The sequence below is a fragment of the Mya arenaria genome, chromosome 1 (assembly GCF_026914265.1).
Source record: "Mya arenaria isolate MELC-2E11 chromosome 1, ASM2691426v1".
NCBI classification, from domain to species: Eukaryota; Metazoa; Mollusca; class Bivalvia; order Myida; family Myidae; genus Mya; species Mya arenaria.
This window is the reverse complement of record NC_069122.1, coordinates 21,952,422-21,972,494: the sequence shown is the minus strand read 5'-3', so window position 1 is coordinate 21,972,494 and position 20,073 is coordinate 21,952,422. Positions and strand designations below refer to the sequence as shown.

Genomic DNA, 20,073 nt, shown 5'->3' with positions numbered 1-20,073 from the left:
CAAGTGGTATGAAGGTGACTGCCTATCACTCCAGAGGTTGTAGGTTCGATCCCTACCAGGATCAGACTCTGTCATCAAGTGGTATGAAGGTGACTGCCTATCACTTCAAAGGTCGTGGGTTTGAAACCTACCAAATCAACCCATATGTGCCCTTATTATAGGATGTCAACAGCAAAATGCCTAAGTAACATCAGAAACTGAATTTCAATATCATAGAGACGATTATGTCATTTTGAGGAAATATTACAAAAAAAATGTTGTCTCCTTTTGTTGCAAAATGGGGACAATGGTGATCACTAGTAGCAGGAGCCCTGAGTCATGTCAAATCCACTCATAGTTCTTGACGAAAACAATGACTTGATCGTCTGTATGTGAATATATGTGACAGGATCATTTCTAAAATAGGATATTTGGAACCGGCCTGTTATTATTTAAAAAACAATTGGGATGGAGAAGGTGGACAGGCCCGGGCTGATTGATATTTCAAAATTTTAGAAGCCCTTAATTGGTATAGTTGTCTGCTTATCACTCAAGAGGTTTTGAATCTGAGCCCTATCAGGTAGAAAGTGGTCTAGTGGTAGGTTTCTGCCTATCTGAACTCAAGAAGTTTGATCCCTACCAGGATCAGAGTGGTCTAGTGGTTTAGGTATCAGTCTTTCACCAAATGAGTTGTGATCATGCAATATGTGGGTTAAACTCACTATAAAACACTTAGGATTGACATGGTGTTGCCAAACTTGGTATATCGGAAGAGTTAATGGATGCCTTTCATGGGACCCCAAAATTATGGTTAAGGGCACTGGCACACAAAAAAAAGAGAAAAACTGTTTAAACTGAATATCATTATTTAGAGTTGACATGATCGGGTGTGTTTATAAACATATTGGATAGCGTTTGGGGCCTCTAATAGGGTCAAGGATACTGTTACTAAAAAAAGAGAATTGTTGATACTGAATATCTTAAAGTTGAGTTTACATATTGTGACCAAAATTGGAATACAGGAAGAGCTTATGGAAACATTTCATGAGAATGTGTTAGGAGCCCCTCTAAGGGTCAAGGTCAAGGTCACTGTTTCTTAAAATAGTTGAAACTGAATGTCTTCAGTTTGGGTTGACATATTGTGACCAAAATGGTATATAGGAGGAGTTAATGGAGTCCTTACATGGGATTGTGTTTAGGTCCCCAAAAGTCATGGTCAAGGTCATTGTTGCTAAAATAGTAATATGGTTAGTACTTAATAACTTCAGTTAGGGTTGACATATTGTGAACAAATTTGGTATGTAGGACGAGTTTATGGAGGACTTTTATTAGTTGACTATATATCATTATTGTATTCATTTCTAAGACAAAGCGGCATATAGTGGAGTGCGCTGTCCTACAACAGCTCTTGTTTATTCTAAATTCTGGGGCTGTAATGTGCGTCCTTTACACAGTATCATATGGTAATCAGTCATCAAAATAAGTTTTTTGGATACATTTTAATTCACCAAGTACTTGCTAACGAACCCAAAGCTATAAAATATCAAGAATTTGAGCTAAATTTCGCAGTAATAAGAGCATGCAATACTTGGAAGAAAATAAACAAACCATCATTTTGCCACAACTTTTGATGCATTACGCCTGTATAATTTGGAAATAAACAAATAAGTTTGTTGTTTGTTTTTTTATGCCCCCTTTTGAAAAAAGTGGGGTATATTGTTTTGCACATGTCGGTCGGTCGGTCGGTCGGTCGGTCGGTCGGTCTGTCTGTCTGTCGGTCGGTCGGTCGGAATACCAAATGGTTTCCGATCAATAACTTGAGAACGCTTTGACCGAGGGACCTCATACTTGGTATGTGTATTGGTCATCACCAGCAGATGAACCCTATTGATTTTGAGGTCAGTGGGTCAAAGGTCAAGGTCAGTGTGACCTTTACATGAAAAACGGTTTCCGATCAATAACTTGAGAACGCTTTGACCCAGGAACCTCATACTTGGTAGGTGTATTGGTCATGACCAGCAGATGAACCCTATTGATTTTGAGGTCAGTGGGCTAAAGGTCAAGGTCAGTGTGACCTTAACATGAAAAACGGTTTCCGATCAATAACTTGAGAACGCTTTGACCCAGGGACCTCATACTAGGTAGGCTTATTGGTCATGACCAGCAGATGAACCCTATTGATTTTGAGGTCAGTGGGTCAAAGGTCAAGGTCAGTGTGACCTTTACATGAAAAACGGTTTCCGATCAATAACTTGAGAACGCTTTGACCCAGGAACCTCATACTTGGTAGGTGTATTGGTCATGACCAGCAGATGAACCCTATTGATTTTGAGGTCAGTGGGTCAAAGGTCAAGGTCAGTGTGACCTTAACATGAAAAACGGTTTCCGATCAATAACTTGAGAACGCTTTGACCCAGGGACCTCATACTAGGTAGGCTTATTGATCATGACCAGCAGATGAACCCTATTGATTTTGAGGTCAGTGGGTCAAAGGTCAAGGTCAGTGTGACTGTAAGCTGAAAAAAGGTTTTCTGATTGTCCATATTTTATTTTCTTATATAGTAGACAGTAGAAATTTATATGTCACTAAATGCATGAGTTGAAGTATCAGTTTTCAGTGAACATCTAGTTTAATTATGCCCCCCTTTGAAGCAGAGGGGTTATATAATTGCTTTGCACATGTCGGTCGGTCTGTTGGAAGACCAAAGCTTGTCCGAGTGATAACTCAACAATTCCCGGACCTATGGTCATCAAACTTGACATGAAGATTAGGTATGACCAGTAGATGACCTGCCTCATATGCATCCAATGACAAATCAGCTGTCATTTCAGTCCATGCATATTTCATTCAATTGTCCAAATATTTCTGGCAACTTGGCGCTCAGGGGGCATAATGTTTGACAAACATCTCTTGTTTATTATGAAATATTCACAAGAAAAACACATATAAAGCAGTATACAAGCAATGATAATGATGTATTTACTATTTTAACAAATATACTATGCAACTGGATCTATATGAGTTTTTGGTTGCGTTTTGGTAGAGTGATGTTATTTATGTAGGTTTTTAAATTAGTGATAATTGGTGTTACTGTTTGAAATTTGAGTATTATTATTGTGAATGATGATTAATGGACAGTAAGGAGTATGGAGCATTAAATAGTGTTGTTGTTGTTGTTGTTGTTGTTGTTACTGTATGGAGCATTCAAAGATTTAAATAATTGTTCAAAAGGTTCCATTTTTTCTGATGGATATGTATTCGATTGTAAACGAGGGCAGTTTCTCGTTCTATGGTTTCTCTTAGTCTGATATAATTCAAAAAGAATGCAAAGGTTGGAATTATACCTCTATTTTTCATGTTACTAATGAAAAATTTCATTACCAATATCAAAAAGTTTACGATGTTTGAATGTTGTGACTTATCATTGTATCCGAGACTTATTATTTTTAAATCTAAAACAAGTGGAGTAATGTTTTGATTTATTAAGTTCATCAATTGTGACCATAAGTCTTGTGATATTTTACATTCCCAAAACAGATGTTCTTGTGTTTCAATATTTTCCTGACAAAAATCACATAAATTTGATTGGGTTAATTTGCATTTATATAAGAAAGTATTTGTCGGTATGATTCTGTTTATGTACTTATATTGGAAGCTTCTTAAAGAAATGTCATTCGTCGAAGCTATATATTTTGTATACACTGACTTCCAGGGTATATCATTTATACTATTCAAATGTAAGTGTTTTATCCATTTTTCCTGTAAGTGTTGGTTCATTTCACCTTCTTGTTGGATAGAGTATAAAAGCTTGTTTGGTTTTGTTTTACTGGACATAATTTTATGTTTAAGTGTGTTTGCTGTGGTATTTTCTGGTGTTTCTAAGTTCATTTTATTTTTTATTTCATGTGGAATACAAGATAAGAGTTGAAAATATGTGAGATAATCATTAGTATTGATATCGTATAAATATTTAATATTTTCAAATGAATAAAATTGTTTGGTACGATAGTCAAAAATATGTTGAAGATATTTAATTCCCTTTTCGTACCACTCATTGATGTAAAATGTATTGCAATTATTTTTAATTGATTTATTGTTCCATATGATTATTTTACTTGTTGGTGGTTTAGGAGTGTATTGATTTATTTCTGTCCAGGAACTAAGTATATCTAGAAGAAAGGGATTATTGCAGCATATCTTTTTGATGAGTTTTTCATTTAAATTGCATTCGAATACGAGGTCACCCCCGAATTTATTTAATAGAATATTATAGAATTGCTTATATTGACCTTTATAGGTATGATCCAGTATTCTTTTAACCCATGATGATTTTATCGATAAGGTGAGTTTGTATATATCAGGTAAATTCAAACCACCGGTTTCGTATTTTTCTGTAATACAAGTTCTTTTTATTTTTTCAGGCTTATTATTCCATATGAATTTATATATATCTTTGTTAATTTCATCAAGTATATTTTTTGGTGGGGTTTGCAAAACCGTTAAGGGATATATGATTTTTGGTAAAGCAAATGTTTTTATTACAGTAACTTTCCCAAGAAGTGTAAGTTTTCTATGGTTCCAGCTTTTCAAACAGTTTCTAAAGTGTTGTAATTTGGGGAGGAAATTGAGTTCTAATAATTCTTTTTCATTATTAGTGAAGGTTATTCCAAGTGTTTTAGCATTCGTGGAGGTCCAAATAAATTTCTTATCTGGGAAGTATGTTAAACTTGATTTGGCAAGAGTTCCAACTCTAAGTATAATTGATTTGTTCGAATTAAGCTTTAGGCCAGATATTCTACCGAAATTCTCTATTGTGTTTATAAGTGTAGAGAAGGATTTTTCTGTACCATTATTTACATAGGTGGCATCGTCAGCAAAAAGTGATTGTTTAATTTCTATATTATTGATGGTGAGGCCGATTATATCATTTTGATTTTGTATTGCGTTTGACAGTATATCAATGCATATAATAAATAAATATGATGAAAGGGGACACCCTTGACGGACTCCTCGTTCAATATTTATTTCCTCTGAAAAGTATCCGTTACTTGTTATAATGCTTTTTATATCATTGTAGAAGAGTTTAACCCAATTTATAAGATCTTGACCAAAATTGAAATGCCTTAGACACGATATTATGAAGTTATGGTCTAAGCTATCAAATGCTTTTTCAAAGTCAGCGAAAAATATGAGACCAGGTGTATTTGTCTTTTTGAAATGAGATATACATTCTGCTACGAGTCTGACATTTTCTCCAATATATCTGTTTTTGATAAAACCTGTTTGGTACGGGCTAATAATGCTCGGTAAAATGTTTTTTATTCTATTCGCTATGGCTTTTGTTGCGATTTTATAGTCGACATTTAGCAAACTTATTGGTCTCCAATTAGAAATTAGTTCTGAATCTTTTCCGGGTTTTGGGATGAGAGAGATTATTCCTTGCTTTTGTAGATCCGACAAGTGCCCTGTTCTGAATGATTCATTAATAGATTTTAAGTAATAATGTTTTATATTATCCCAAAAGGTTTTATAGAACTCTACTGACAGACCATCAGAACCAGGGCTTTTGTTATTTTTCATTTCGTGTATTGCTTTATGGCATTCGTGTTCGGTTAAAATACCTTCGCAAGATCCAATTTGTTCATTATTCAATTTAGTGTTGGTATAATTCAACATTGACATATCAGTTTCAATATTTTCGTTTTTCTTATATAATTTATTATAATATTTGTGTTGTTCAACAAATAAGTTGATACAATATGAATATTCAGTTATTTTGTGGTTAACATCATATAATTAAAGAAAACAAAACACTATGAAGAATGATTGCATTCAACTTGACAGTTCAACTTCCACTTTGTCAGTTGTTTTGTCATATGTTTCCTCTGGATAATAAATTTACTATGCTGTTTTGTTATTAAATGTGAACAATGTTATATGATTTATGCAAAGATTTATTTAGAAGGACCGATTAGGCCACAACAAATTGATAATTTGTTCGTCGGATTTGCCGCACCTAAAATTCGAAAAACGAAAAAAAAATAAAAAAACTTTTTTTTGGCGCCCGCACTTACTATTTGGCCGCGCATATTATTTATTTTTTTACTTCCGAATTTCCTCTATTTTCTGAAGTTTTTTTTACTTAAAATTTGAACCTGTAACGTCGACTTTGCCTTTTTTTGAAGTTATTTCCATGCTTTACATTCTCCGCGAGCAAACTTTCCTCGTGTCAGGACAAAATCAGGTCCGGGTAACCGCATATCAGCCGATATTTGTTGACAGTCTTTTTTGTCGGGAATATTTTGCAGGCGGCACCGTTGTTATCTATTTCCGGTATTAATTTGCAGGATACTTTCAGTTTTCGTTAATGTAAAATACACATTTTTAATTGAAAATCAGTGTCATAGTCAATGGATTATAGTCTTCAGTAAACAACAACAGTTTCACAGCGTCGAAGGCAATAATTATGTATGTGTGTTTTAAGTAATTCATTGTTTTGTACTCAAAATTTAGTGCTAAATAATAACTAAATCAGATTTTGAGTGCAAAACTTCTATTAAAATACACGGACACTCGACTAACAACAAATGAACATGTTTTCGTGAGTAATTTTTTAAATCCTAAAATGCATTTCTCAGTTTGTGGCAATGTAATGAAGGGCACTTGTTAGTAATAGTTTAAAGATGACATGTATTTATTAAATCTTAATGATTAAGAATATTCTGACTGAGCGTAGCTGACTTAGAATACAACCTCATTGGCTGACATATGCACATTGACAATGCAAAATCTGACACAGGACTGTGTATCGACATTTAAACACCCGCCAAAGATGAAATTCTTAATGATTTAAAGCAGTAAAACTTAATGATTGTCTATCTGCAATTTCATTGGCTGTAAATGTAGTTTTATTCCAAATTCTGTTTGTGTGGAAAAGTAATTTTTAAAAACACATTTTTTTTTCAAAAACACTAATAACATAACGCATAATGATGATCCCTGTAGACAACTACAGCAAAAGAAGCCGTTGTTTGTCAAGAGAAAGCTGAAGTAAATTTATTCTCATATTTTGTAGCAAGTTTTGATGGATAAGTCTGATTGATGATGGCTTCATGAATTGTTTTGTGAAAAAAAACATTTCTTCGAACAAGGTTACGCAACATCGAAGAAGTCCCACCAATATTATAATGTGAAGATAAATTTCTTCGACATATTTTTTATTGCGTCACCCACATCAAGTTTGAAGGTGACAAAACTATAGTTTCATTGAAAAGTATTAGGCTAAAGACAAAGGCCTTATACTTACTCGACATTCATTGCAAGTCAAGATGAGATAAGTTGCCGGGCAAAGTTAAATTTCTTTGAATAAATATGTCACATTCAAAAATGATGGATCTAAAATTGTTGAAAACTATTTTAGTATTGAATCAGTAGTGATGAAAATTAGATGTTCATGTAACTTGTTAAAGTGGACATAAGCTCATTATGGGTATGCATCATGGAAGGACTTTTGAAACATTGGCAATAAAAGAACGAGAATAATTTTATTGAATAACAAAATTAATTTTACTTGTTGGCTTTCTGAAGAAAAGTAAATAACAAATGTTTGGTGAAAATTGTGTTAGTGAAAATTGAGTGAGTTTATTAAATTGAGTATGCATCATATTGGCCTTGTGCCCTATGTAGACAAAGGTCTGGCCAAGCCAATACGCTGTCAAGGATTGTTCAAGGCTTATAATCGGATACATTTTGTGGTTAGTACATGTGAGCTGTTATATTGTTATATATTTATAATTGATCTCAAAATTTCTTCTAAAATGATATCTGAATTATAGCTGATTTAAATGTACATTTATTCAAAAAGAAGAAATGAAAATGATGCTTCATTGATTTTGTGGACCTTTGAATAAAATGTAAATTATTTCGGAATTCTATGGCCTTTGATTTCTTTTGTCTTGATAATGGTAGCTATTCATAGATGAATTCAGGGCCTAGTAATTCTGCAATTAGTTGAACTGCTTTGTTTCCTCAGTGTTAATTTATTTGTTTGATTTTATTTTTAAATCCTTGAAAGATCAAAGGTTCTTATTGTAAAATATGCATATACAACAAATTTATGTTTCAAGTTGTTCCTTGAATATCCTGTTTTAAGCTCTACTGGCCAAAGGCCAGTAGAGCTTATGCGATGGTAATTTGTACTTAGTATGTGCATCCGTGCGTCCGTGCGGTCGTGCGTCCGTGCGTCTGAAAACAATTGCTTGTGAATACGATACAGTCTTCAGTTTTGATTGTATCTCGATGAAACTTGTACAGTATCTAGATATCCATTAGAGCTCGGCTCCTTTCGAAAACCAGCAAGATCCGCCCATGAATGCCTAGATTATGGGCCATGAAAGTTTTAAAGAAATGCTTTCTATTTTTAGCCAGGTCTGCATAAGCGAATTCTATTTTAAGCCAAGTGTACATGTACATGTAAATTCAAGTCTAGAGTTAAGGGAGACAATTTGCAAGTCTAGTTATAATTTTGTCATGGATAATTATAATCCTTTCAACCGTAACAGATTAATAATTTGTTCCCTATCATTGTAACAGATCAATAATTCCCTATAACTGTAAGGGATCAATAATTCCCTATACTGTAAGGGATCAATAATTCCCTATAACTGTAAGGGATCAATAATGTCCTATAACTGTAAGGGATCAATAATTCCCTATAACTGTAAGGGATCAATAATTCCCTATAACTGAAAGGGGTCAATAATTCCCTATAACTGTAATGGATATATAATTCCCTATAACTGTAACAGATTAATAATTTGTTCCCTATCATTGTAACGGATCAATAATTCCCTATAACTGTAATGGATCAATAATTCCCTATAACTGTAAGGGATCAATAATTCCCTATAACTGTAAGGAATCAATAATTCCCTATAACTTTAAGGGATCAATAATTCCCTATGACTTTAAGGGATCAATAATTCCCTATAACTGTAAGGGATCAATAATTCCCTATAACTGTAATGGATAAATAATTCCCTATAACTGTAACGGATCAATAATTCCCTATAACTGTAAGGAATCAATAATTCCCTATAACTGTAAGGGATCAATAATTCCCTATAACTGTAAAGGATCAATAATTCCCTATAACTGTAATGGATAAAAAAAATTCCCTATAACTGTAACGGATAAATAAAGTATAACTGTAAGGGATCAATAATTCCCTATAACTGTAAGAGATCAATAATTCCATGCGGTATAACTGTAATGGACCAACAATTCCCTATAACTATAACTGTAATGGATCAATAATTCTCTATAACTGTAAGAGATCAATAATTCCATGCAGTATAACTGTAATGGATAAATAATTCCCTATAACTGTAAGAGATCAATAATTCCCTATAACTGTAAGAGATCAATAATTCCCTATAACTGTCACAAATGATCAATAATTCCCTATAACTATAACTGTAATGGATCAATAATTCCCTATAACTGTAAGAGATCAATAATTCCTTGCAGTATAACTGTAATGGATTAATAATTCCCTATAACTGTAAGGGATCAATAATTCCCTATAACTGTCACAAATGATCAATAATTCCCTATAACTGTAAGGAATCAATAATTCCCTATAACTGTAAGGGATCAATAATTCCCTATAACTGTAAGGGATCAATAATTCCCTATAACTGTAATGGATTAATAATTCCCTATAACTGTAAGGGATCAATAATGCCCTATAACTGTAACAGATTAATAATTTGCTCCCTTTCATTGTAATGGATTAATAATTCCCTACAACTGTAAGGGATCAATAATTCCCTATAACTGTAACGGATCAATAATTCCCTCTAACTGTAACAGATTAATAATTTGCTCCCTTTCATTGTAATGGATTAATAATTCCCTATAACTGTTACGGATCAATAATTCCCTATAACTCTAATGGATTAATAATTTGCTCCCTATCACTGTAACAGATTAATAATTCCCTATTACTGTCAAGTCAAGTCAAGACAATATTTGTTTATTGTCCTATATAATGTTACGTTTAAAACATACAAAACATACAGATATACAAAAACAGATGACTGTAAAAGATCAATAATTTGTTCCCTATAATTGTAACTGATTCAAATATTTAGTAATGGCATATAATTTAAAAAGAAAATATCATGTCTGATTTTCCACTTTTTCTTTAAATGATGAATTTAAAATCAAAAATTAAAAAAAGGACAATTTTCAGCAATGTAAGCAAAAATCATTGAATAGTGTTTATATACATGTACACGTGGGTCATGACTCTGACCTCAATCTTAGCTGTGATGGTTTGAGTCATTGGCGGCCCGGTATTGTGTTTGACACCCTCTAACCACAAACATACATGAATCTCAATAATCTGATCCCCAGGATATAGTCCATGATATTGCGTTACAAACATTAAAGTGCCGGCTAAGTCATTCCGATTACTGTAAATTGTACCATTTGTGAATGACTCACCTTTTACTACACCGAGTAATAGTATTCAATATTTATTGGGATTATTTACGCTTTTGTATAATGGAATTACTAATTGATTGATATCAAAGTGAAAGAATGGATTAAAGTAATTGATTTAACAATTTGCTTATTGAAGAAAAAAGCGCTGCTTTTGCGGATATGCTAAGGATATTTCACAGGGAAAAATTTAAGCTGAATGTAAATAGTTTGAATATTTTTGTCATTTGTTTGTTATTGTATTATATTATTGTATTAATTTCAGACATTAAGAAAAAGATACTAGATATTTTAAGAAGAAAAATTAAGGTAAATGCATTATATATTTTTTTATCACTATTTATGTATTTTATTTGAAAAAATAAAGAGATAAAAAAAATGTTTAAAACTATAATTAAAAGAATATTAAATTACCTTTTTCAATTGAAAATTTGGGAGTGTGATGATAATTATGCTATTATTATTATTTTTAACCCACAAATGGTTTATTGTAGTTGAAAGTAATTTATTGAAACAAATTTGATAATTCATGAATAAAAAAGTACCCGCAGGATTTCGTGCCTTCTCTTGCCTGATTTGGGTCGTTGTCATTTTAATTCATAAAGTTATTATATTTTAATAACTATTTTACAGTTTTGTCACGATCTCTTATCAATGTACAGGATCAATTTTTGGATAATTTGATGTGACCATTAAACATGTTAATGTGACAAACATTTATGGATACAAAAACTTGTGGTTTTGTATCAGACGTAAAGACTTCTGATTTTGCTGCAATTTGGAGTCACAAAGTCTTCCATTTTTTCAAGCGTAGCAATGTTCAATGTGCTTCAGCATTTATATTTTCATAGAAAATTAATTTAATCACTATTAACCTGCCTCAATTTTTATTTTTCACTAGATAAAAATTGAGTACTGTTAAAATTTAAAATTAACCTTGCCTTATATATTAGATATATATAAATAATTATTATTATCCACGACCTATGAAATAGGGAGGGGGATATTGAAATGGCGTTGTCCTTCCGTCCGTCCGTCTTTCCTTCCGTCCGTCCGACCGTCTGTCACTTGCGTTTTCTCAGTAACTAGCCGGTAGAATTTCATGAAACTTAAAATAAATATGAACCACTATACTGGAATGATGCCCGTCCAAAAAAAATTTGATTGGTCAATTGTCCTTGGAGTTATTGCCCTTGATTTTTTGAAAAATGCACATTCACAGCCATTTCTCAGTCACTAGCTGGCAGAATTTCATGAAACTTAAAATAAATATGAATTACTATACTGGGATGATGTCTGTTCATATTTTTTTTTGGATTGGTCAATTGTACTTGGAGTTATTGCCCTTGATTTTTTGAAAAACTCTCATTTACAGCCATTTCTCAGTAACTAGTTGGTAGAAATTCTTGAAACTTGAAATAAATATGAACCAACATACTGCGATGATGCCTGTTTATTTATATTTTGGATTGTGTAATTTCTATATGAGTTATTTGCTCTTGATTTATTAAAAGATCCATGTTTGCAGCCTTTTCTATGCAACTAGCTGGTAGAATTTCATGACACTTGGAAGTTTTATTTAATCATCCCTCTGATTTATTTCGTTAAATTTTTTTATCATAAAGTAGTCCCGGTCGATATTTTATAATTTGGCTCGGAAAGGGATAAACCAATGTGCTTATCTTATTCTTTCTGAGATTTTTTTTAACCTTCAAGCACAAACAAGCCATCAAGCACAAACAAGCCATCGTTGGCGGGGGATATATTTTCAATGAAAATGCTTGTTATTAATGTGTTTGAATTTTGTTATGAGAACTGAATGGAAACTAATTAAATGCCACATGTCAGCAAGTTTTTCCCTTTAATAAAATAACATGGATATTGTGTATGAAAACTCTAAATTCATCTTATTTATTATAATTGAGTAAATATTTCATCAAAACCATATTTGTTTGTATTCTTAGAAATTCTTTGGCATTTTTTTTGAAATCTTTATTCTCATTTTTGTTTTTGCATCAACTATTTCATATTCTTCAACTTGGCATATAAGATTCCTTGCAGGTTACTGGAAATGTCACTTTAAAAAGAGTCTGGTAATATTTGACTTCCGAAGTTACGAAAGTGATTAAATCATATCTATTGAAAATGTGACAGAATGCTAATTTCAAATGCAATTTATTTTTTTACAAATGACTGTATCACCCTGATAGTAAAGATAAAATCAATGATCAAAACTGGTAATCAGTTTAATAAATAGTGATATTAACATTCACTTATCAGAGTTCACCTGTTTACCTTCAAAACCTTCTGTTTAGCTTACAGGAGACAAGATAACATTACAGTGGTTGACTCCTTTGTAAATATATGGTGCACAACAATAGTTATTGCCTACTAATCTCGGTGTTTTTACAGTTTGCAAAATTCTTAATTGGCATTCAATGGCTTCGTCTATCTGTATTAAGGATCAGGGTACATCTTCTTTTATGACCTTAATTTCCAATTAAATCGATAATTGACATGGATATATGCACTAATTGTGTCATAAACCGAGTAACGTAGATAGCGGAAATCACAGGCCAGCGCGTGGAATGCAGTCGTTCTAGGACGATCGCAATTTCGATTATATTTTTTTTTCAAAAAGTAAAAACCACGAATTCAAGTACCCACGAAATTGTAATTTTTCGGCAAACCACGAAATTTCATGCCAACGAATATAAATGATTTCACAGTATTTAAGCTAGTAAGCTAACTCTGTTTTGCATTTAATGCAACTAATGCACTTGTCAATTGTAATCATGGCCGCCCCCAGGTCCGGGGGTATACCGGGGAAAGCCGGGGAAATGGGCCAGGTTTTCACCTTCCAGATGGCACCACAGTGCCAGGGGAATGCGATGTTTTGGTCTTCATGCCAAAAATAGCGGCGAATGGGCCTTACCTAGGGTTACTGAGGTGTGGGGGAATTGGCAGGGATTTTACAAGCAGTTTGTGCCTGCAGGGCGGTGATTTTACCAGGGCTTGGCTGGACAGAAAGTCAAAGTCCTTGCTATTCCCTGGACCTAGCGGGGGTCGTGGTTACAATTGACTGGTGCATAATGGCCCTTCATTTTTTTACTTAAACATTCTGTGTAAGCAAATTTAAGTCAATATCTCAGCAATGGAACTTTAGACAAGGGCAGTCACAATTAAATTATCTTTCATGTGATACAAATTATTGCCCTTTATTGTTCGACATCTGGTTAAAAGCATTGAAATAGTTGATCATGCTTTCTCTGTGACAGCTCTTCTTAATTATAATATTTCTTCAACATATTAATGGATAATTAAGACTATAAGAAAGTGCAAATGACACGTGTATGTATGTCATTGAACAAGTCAAGGTGGATTACATAAGTTTGTGACAGTTTTCTCACTCACTATTTCGTATCTGTCAATGATACATGTGTGGAAATGTAGTAAGTTACTCATTCCCTCGTAGGAAATGAATTTATTAAAATATATTGCCATCAAATATAAGAGGTGATACATAAGGAGGGTCAAGTGTTGAAATACTAGCATCAGTTTTGATGGCCGTGTTTGTGTGTTAATGAATGGCTTTATTTGTCAAGGCAGTTTCAAATAGGCTCAAGTTTTCATGTTCAAGTAGTTTGTGTATCAAGTGAGATATGAATCCGAGATGTGAATTATAAGCAAGTGTTTGTTTTATTATAGCAGAGCCTAAGTGGTATGAACTGGTTGAATGGGTCCTTGCTTAAAGGGGGGGGACTATAAGTATCTTCCATGGCCGAGAGTGTAAGATAAGTTCATTCTGATCCGAGCGTAGGGTGTTTTCAGGAAACATGGTTTACCAAGTTTCCGCAAAACACCCTGCGCGAGGGTCGGGATGAACCTATCTTACACGAGCAGCTATGGTAGATGCTTTTTCTCCCATCTCAGTTAAACAAAATTAAGTAATAATGTATTTTTTGCTGGAACTCTTTTGTGGTTAGAAAAAATAATTGCATATGGATATGTGATAGCACGTGGTTGTCATGGATATATGCGCGCAATGATCCGGTTAATGTTAATAGTCAAACCGGTCTTTTTAAATAGTTCTATGGAGAATGAAGCATTATTTCTTGAATGGTGCGTGAAAACTGTTTTATGGTGACATTTGAAGCGAGAAATAATTAATAAGCGTTCTAAATATTACCATAAGACAAGATTTCCTTGATGCTACTGACGACAGTCTTCAACTAGGGAGGTAATTACAATGTGGCGACCATTAAAAAGAAGTTCCATACGGGCATTTTATCTTCGCCCGTGGGCAAGATATGAAAAACTAGCATGGTTAAATTATTGGATCTACTTATCTGAGGTGGGAGAAATGGCTTGTAATATAACAGTTAGTGACTGTAGGTTTATGAAGATTTTTATATATATTGGAGTCACCCTGTGGTCGGTCTGTCGGTCGGTCAGTTTGTCGGTCGGTCTGTTGCAATTTACCTTGTCCTGAGCATAACTTAAAAACTACTGGATGGAATTGGATTAAACTTCATACAATGATAGAGCATAATAAGAGGAAGTGCAGTGTACAATAACCATAACTCTATTCTTGCTTATTACTGGGTTATTGCCCTTTGTTACTTTTTTTTTGTCCAGAGTATAACTTGAAAAGTACTGGATGGAATTCATTGAAACTTCATACAATAATAAAGCACAATGAGAGGAAGTGCAGTGTTCAAGAACCATAACTCTACTTTAGCTTATTACTGAGTTATTGCCCTTTATTTGTTTTTATTGCTGTCAATTTTTTTCCCAGACATTAACTTCCAAACTACTAGATGAAATTTATGAAAACTTCATACAATGGTAAAGCACAATGAGAGGAAGTACAGTGCACAAGAACCATAACTCTATTTCAGCTTTATTACAGAGTTACTGCCCTTTGTTACTTTTTTCATGTCCGGAGCATAACTTGAAAACTGTTTGATGGAATTTAATAAAACTTCATACAGTGATAGATCCTAATGAGAGGGAGTGCATTGTACAGGAACCGCAATTCTATTTCAGCCAATTACAGAGTTAGTGCCCTTTGTTACTTTTTCTTGTCCGGAGCATAACTTGATAACTATTGGATGGAATTTAATAAAACTTCATACAGTGAAATATCAAAATGAGAGGGAGTGCAGTGTACAGGAACCGCAATTCTATTTCAGCTAATTACAGAGTTACTGCCCTTTGTTACTTTTTTCTTGTCCGGAGCATAACTTGAAAACTATTGGATGGAATTTAATAAAACTTCATACAGTGATAGATCATAATGAGAGGGAGTGCAGTGTACAGGAACAGCAATTCTATTCCAGCTAATTACAGAGTTACAGCCCTTTGTTACTTTTTTCTTGTCCAGTGCATAACTTGAAAAGTATTGGATGGAATTTATTAAAACTTAATACAGTGAAAGATCATAATGACAGGGAGTGCAGTGTACAGGAACCGCAATTCTATTTCAGCTAATTACAGAGTTACTGCCCTTTGTTACTTTTTTCTTGTCCGGAACATAACTTGAAAATTATTGGATGGAATTTAATAAATCTTCATACAATGATAGATCATAATGAGAGGAAGTGTTATTGCCCTTTGTTACTTTTTTCTTGTCCGGAGCATAACTTGAAAACTACCGGATGGAATGTAATAAAACTTTATACAATGGTACGGCACAATGATAATGAGTTCAGTGTACATGAATCACTACACTATTTTAGCAAATTACAGAGTTATTGCCTTTTTCTGCGTTTTTTTTTTGTCCAATTTTTGTCCGGACAGTAACTTGAAAACTACTAGATGGAATAGCATGAAACTTCATACAATGATAAATCATAATTAGAGGCTGCGTTCGGGGGTATTAATCACCTTCAGTGATAGCTCTAGTTTTATATGCATTTTTCCATAGTGGTTTGGATAATTGTCATTTCCCCTTAGCTTAGTTTGTCGATAGTTTGGGATAATTGTCAATTTTTCCCTCAGCTTCATGTTTATAGATTTGGATAATAGTCATTTCCTCCTTAGCTTTTTCTATATAGGTTTGGATAATTGTCATTTCCTCTTCTAAGCTTCATGTATATAGGTTTGGATAATTGTCATCCCCCCTTAGCTTTGTCTATAAGGGTTTGGATTATGGCCATTTTCCATTGGCTTTGTCTATCACTATAATAAGGGTTTGAATTATGGCCATTTTCCATTGCATGGCTTTGTCTATAACTATAATAAGGGTTTGAATTATGGCCATTTCCCCCTTGGCTGTGTGCCATTTCCCATTGGCTTTCTCTATAACGGTTTGAATTATAGCCATTTTCCATTGGCTTTGTCTATACCTATAATAAGGGTTTGAATTATGGCCATTTCCCCCTTGGCTGTGGTTCATCTCCCATTGGCTTTCTCTATAAGAGTTTGAATTATGGCCATTTTCCATTGGCATTGTCTATAAGGGTTTGAATAATTTCCATTTCCCACATTGGCTTTGTTTATATTTGTTTGGATGTGAGGGATCATTTCTAGTTGTATCATTAATTGTTGTGTTCACTGCAGTTTTGTGTACATGTACATGTTTGACAGTGTTGTGTTGAAATAGTGTGTGTTAAAGAAGTTACTATTGTGTGCTATTGCCTAATGTACATTTACCAATGTTTCAGGTAAAGCTTTTCTAGATGGTGGTGTGTGTGAAACTTGATTCAGAACTATAAAAATGAACAGAAAAAAATCATGTATTTCATGACATTTTGACATTAACTAATAAAATTCAACATCCTTTAATTAATAAAGTTATAATTTGTTGTCACATAATTTGTATTTCTTCAGCTGGATTAAAACAAGAGGCCCAAAAGGGCCTATGCTCTACTGGCATGGCTTTTGTGGTCATATCAATCCAGAGCATGTATGTATGGGTATATAAAAGGCAACAGACATATAGTTTATGTTTTGTGTTTGGGTTACCTGAAAACGTAGCACGTTCAACATCTGAGCCCAGAAAGTATTGTAAGCAGATTAGTTGCATGAACTATTTTAATATGTGCCAAGTAAAAGTCATCTGACAAAAAAAATGCTTTCAAAACTGTACTCATAGTAAAAATTTCTGTAGTTTTAAAAGTTAAAAAAAGTTGGTCAAAAGGTCAAAGTCAAGGGCATCCTAGGACAACATTGATCAATTTGAACAAACATTCACAATCAATTGTGCTGAGATGGATGCACGAACACACAAAAAGATTTTCAAACCTTTCCAGATTTATGTTTACCAAACCTGTGAACCCTGAGTGTGGCCAGTAATGACACCAGGTGCATAACTTAAACATTCACAACCAGTTTTGTTAAGATGAATGTGCAAACTACAGAACTTAAAGCTAAAAAATGGCCTTTGGGCTTTCAACAAGAACAAGGCAGAGTAATTCACAAAATCAACTGCAGAAGGAAAAAGCAAATTGTCTCTCAAAATCCTAGACTTGCAAATTGTCTCCTTTAACTCTAGACTTGAATTTACATGTACATGTAAACTTGGCTAAAAATAGAATTCGCTCATGCAGACCTGGCTAAAAATAGAAAGCATTTCTTTAAAACTTTCATGGCCCATAATCTAGGCATTCATATGCGGATCTTGCTGGTTTTCGAAAGGAACCGAGCTCTAATGGATATCTAGATACTGTACAAGTTTCATCGAGATACAATCAAAGCTGAAGACTGTATTGTGTTCACAAGCAATTGTTTACAGACGCACGACCGCATGGACACACGGATGTACATACTACGTACACATTACCATCGCATAAGCTCTTCTGGCCTTTAGCCAGTGGAGCTAAAAAAGACAATTAACTTTAACTAGCTGCCATTTGCTTCCTGAGTTTTTAATCAACAGGCAAGTGTTATGGAATATTTGACATACTTTTGAAAGTAACAATTTGTTAATACCTTAATTTGTCAGGATATTTTTCATCTGAATTGCCAGATTGTTTGTGTATGAAGCAAGCATTTGTGTAAATGTACAGAATTCTGTGGATGAAATACTTCAAAATCTTCAAAAATATGTACTATTTTGCTTACACTTCACGTACCATTGTTACAGACATTTAAGTTATTATTTACCAAACTATTTGACAAGATTGTACTGGCCATAGTTGAAAACTAGTTCTGAAGCTTGTATCACATTTCATATGAAAATTGAGGCAATTTTCTCCCCATCATTGTAAAGTGAATAACTTTGTTGGCCCATATTTACCCATTTAAGTGTGTCTAAATGGTCGCACATTCCTTGGTTCATGTGAATCTGATTTGAAATAGATCTTCACAGTTTCGGTAGACTACTGATATGATTATCTATAGTATAAGATTGTTTGGGGGAGAAATCTAGTCCGTGATAGAGTGTTGTGGTGTTCTTTGTGTGACTTGGAGATTATATTTGTATTCTTTATTGATGGATAGATACTTAGTTTGTATGATATGTTGTAGCTTTTAAGGTATTATATTTAAGAACTTTGATGAAACTTTTGGTTTGGTTTATAGCTGGGTTTTGTTTTCTGTATTGTCAATTCACTGCACTGTCAATATTCAGGTATGGTTTAAATGAGCTGCACTCGCACAGTGGCTTGACTTTGGTAAAAGCAAAGTTGAAGGCTTTTGCAAGGCATGGTACTTATGTTGTAGTTAGTTCTTCAAAGCATAAATTTACCATATTTTCTTAGTGGTCAGTGTCTCCCCCAATGGGATTGCCAGACAGATTCCCATTTAATCATTTGGAAGAGCTCGGACAACCAAACAACCATAAAGCAATAAACTAAACTGCCAAATGTCCATTTAGTAACGAAAACAGCCTCTAAATTATTTGGTTTTATTAGGTGTTTTATTTAGAAGCATAAAGGCATGCGTTTGGCATTTGGCACTGAACACTGAGAAAGTTAGGATAAATTTATCATTGGTCTTCTAAACAATAAGTCAGTGCGGGGCTCTCCCAGCCAAATATAAACACTAACTTTTACTTACTGCAGGATGATTCAAGTTAACCGCTTTAATAATGACAGTGCCACATTTTTTGACCTGTTCTTTCTTTTCTTTCAGAATGGAACCGTGCATGAAAATAACAACAAATCATCAACCAGTCAATTGGTCCATCTAGAATTTTCAGGTAAGGGCAGAAAAAGCAGTTACGTAGAGTTTGTGCTTTGCTTCCGGCCAGTTGAGGGATCTGTTCCCTTAGTCAATCTCTAGGCCCAAGTACATCACTTGACACTTAAAGCTTTTGGATGATATGTCACCTGCTGTCTTAATACAGGAACAGTGGTTAGGAAAAACACTGTTACAGCTTCCTTCCACAGGACTTCCTATGACTAAATTTTTTGTTTTGTCTTCTTTTTTTTTAAACAATAAGGTTGTCTGTGTTTTTTGGAAGAAAACGTTGCGGTATGGTCACAGCTTTGTCGTCAGCAGTGGCGGTATTGTGCAAAAACTTTGGACATAACTAAAAAATAATTCAAGATACACTCATTAAAGTTAGTACACATATTTCCATTGAAATAATGCATGTGTGTAGCAAGATTCATCCATCTAAGACAATATTGCAGTTCAAT

General features: G+C 33.7%; 1 protein-coding gene across 7 annotated transcripts in view; it reads left to right on the top strand.

Moving 5' to 3' along the window:
• The window catches only part of LOC128240057 (E3 ubiquitin-protein ligase HECW2-like), a 75,896-nt gene that overhangs the window by 28,640 nt on the left and 27,183 nt on the right, over positions 1–20,073 (top strand). For 6 of the 7 annotated variants that reach the window (XM_052956566.1, XM_052956574.1, XM_052956547.1 and 3 more), the window contains one exon: positions 19,565–19,631. In XM_052956566.1, coding sequence (XP_052812526.1) covers positions 19,565–19,631 — 67 coding nt within the window. Of the gene's footprint in view, positions 1–10,633; positions 10,688–19,564; positions 19,632–20,073 lie in introns of those variants that run through there. The other variant, XM_052956579.1, reaches the window with a different exon arrangement.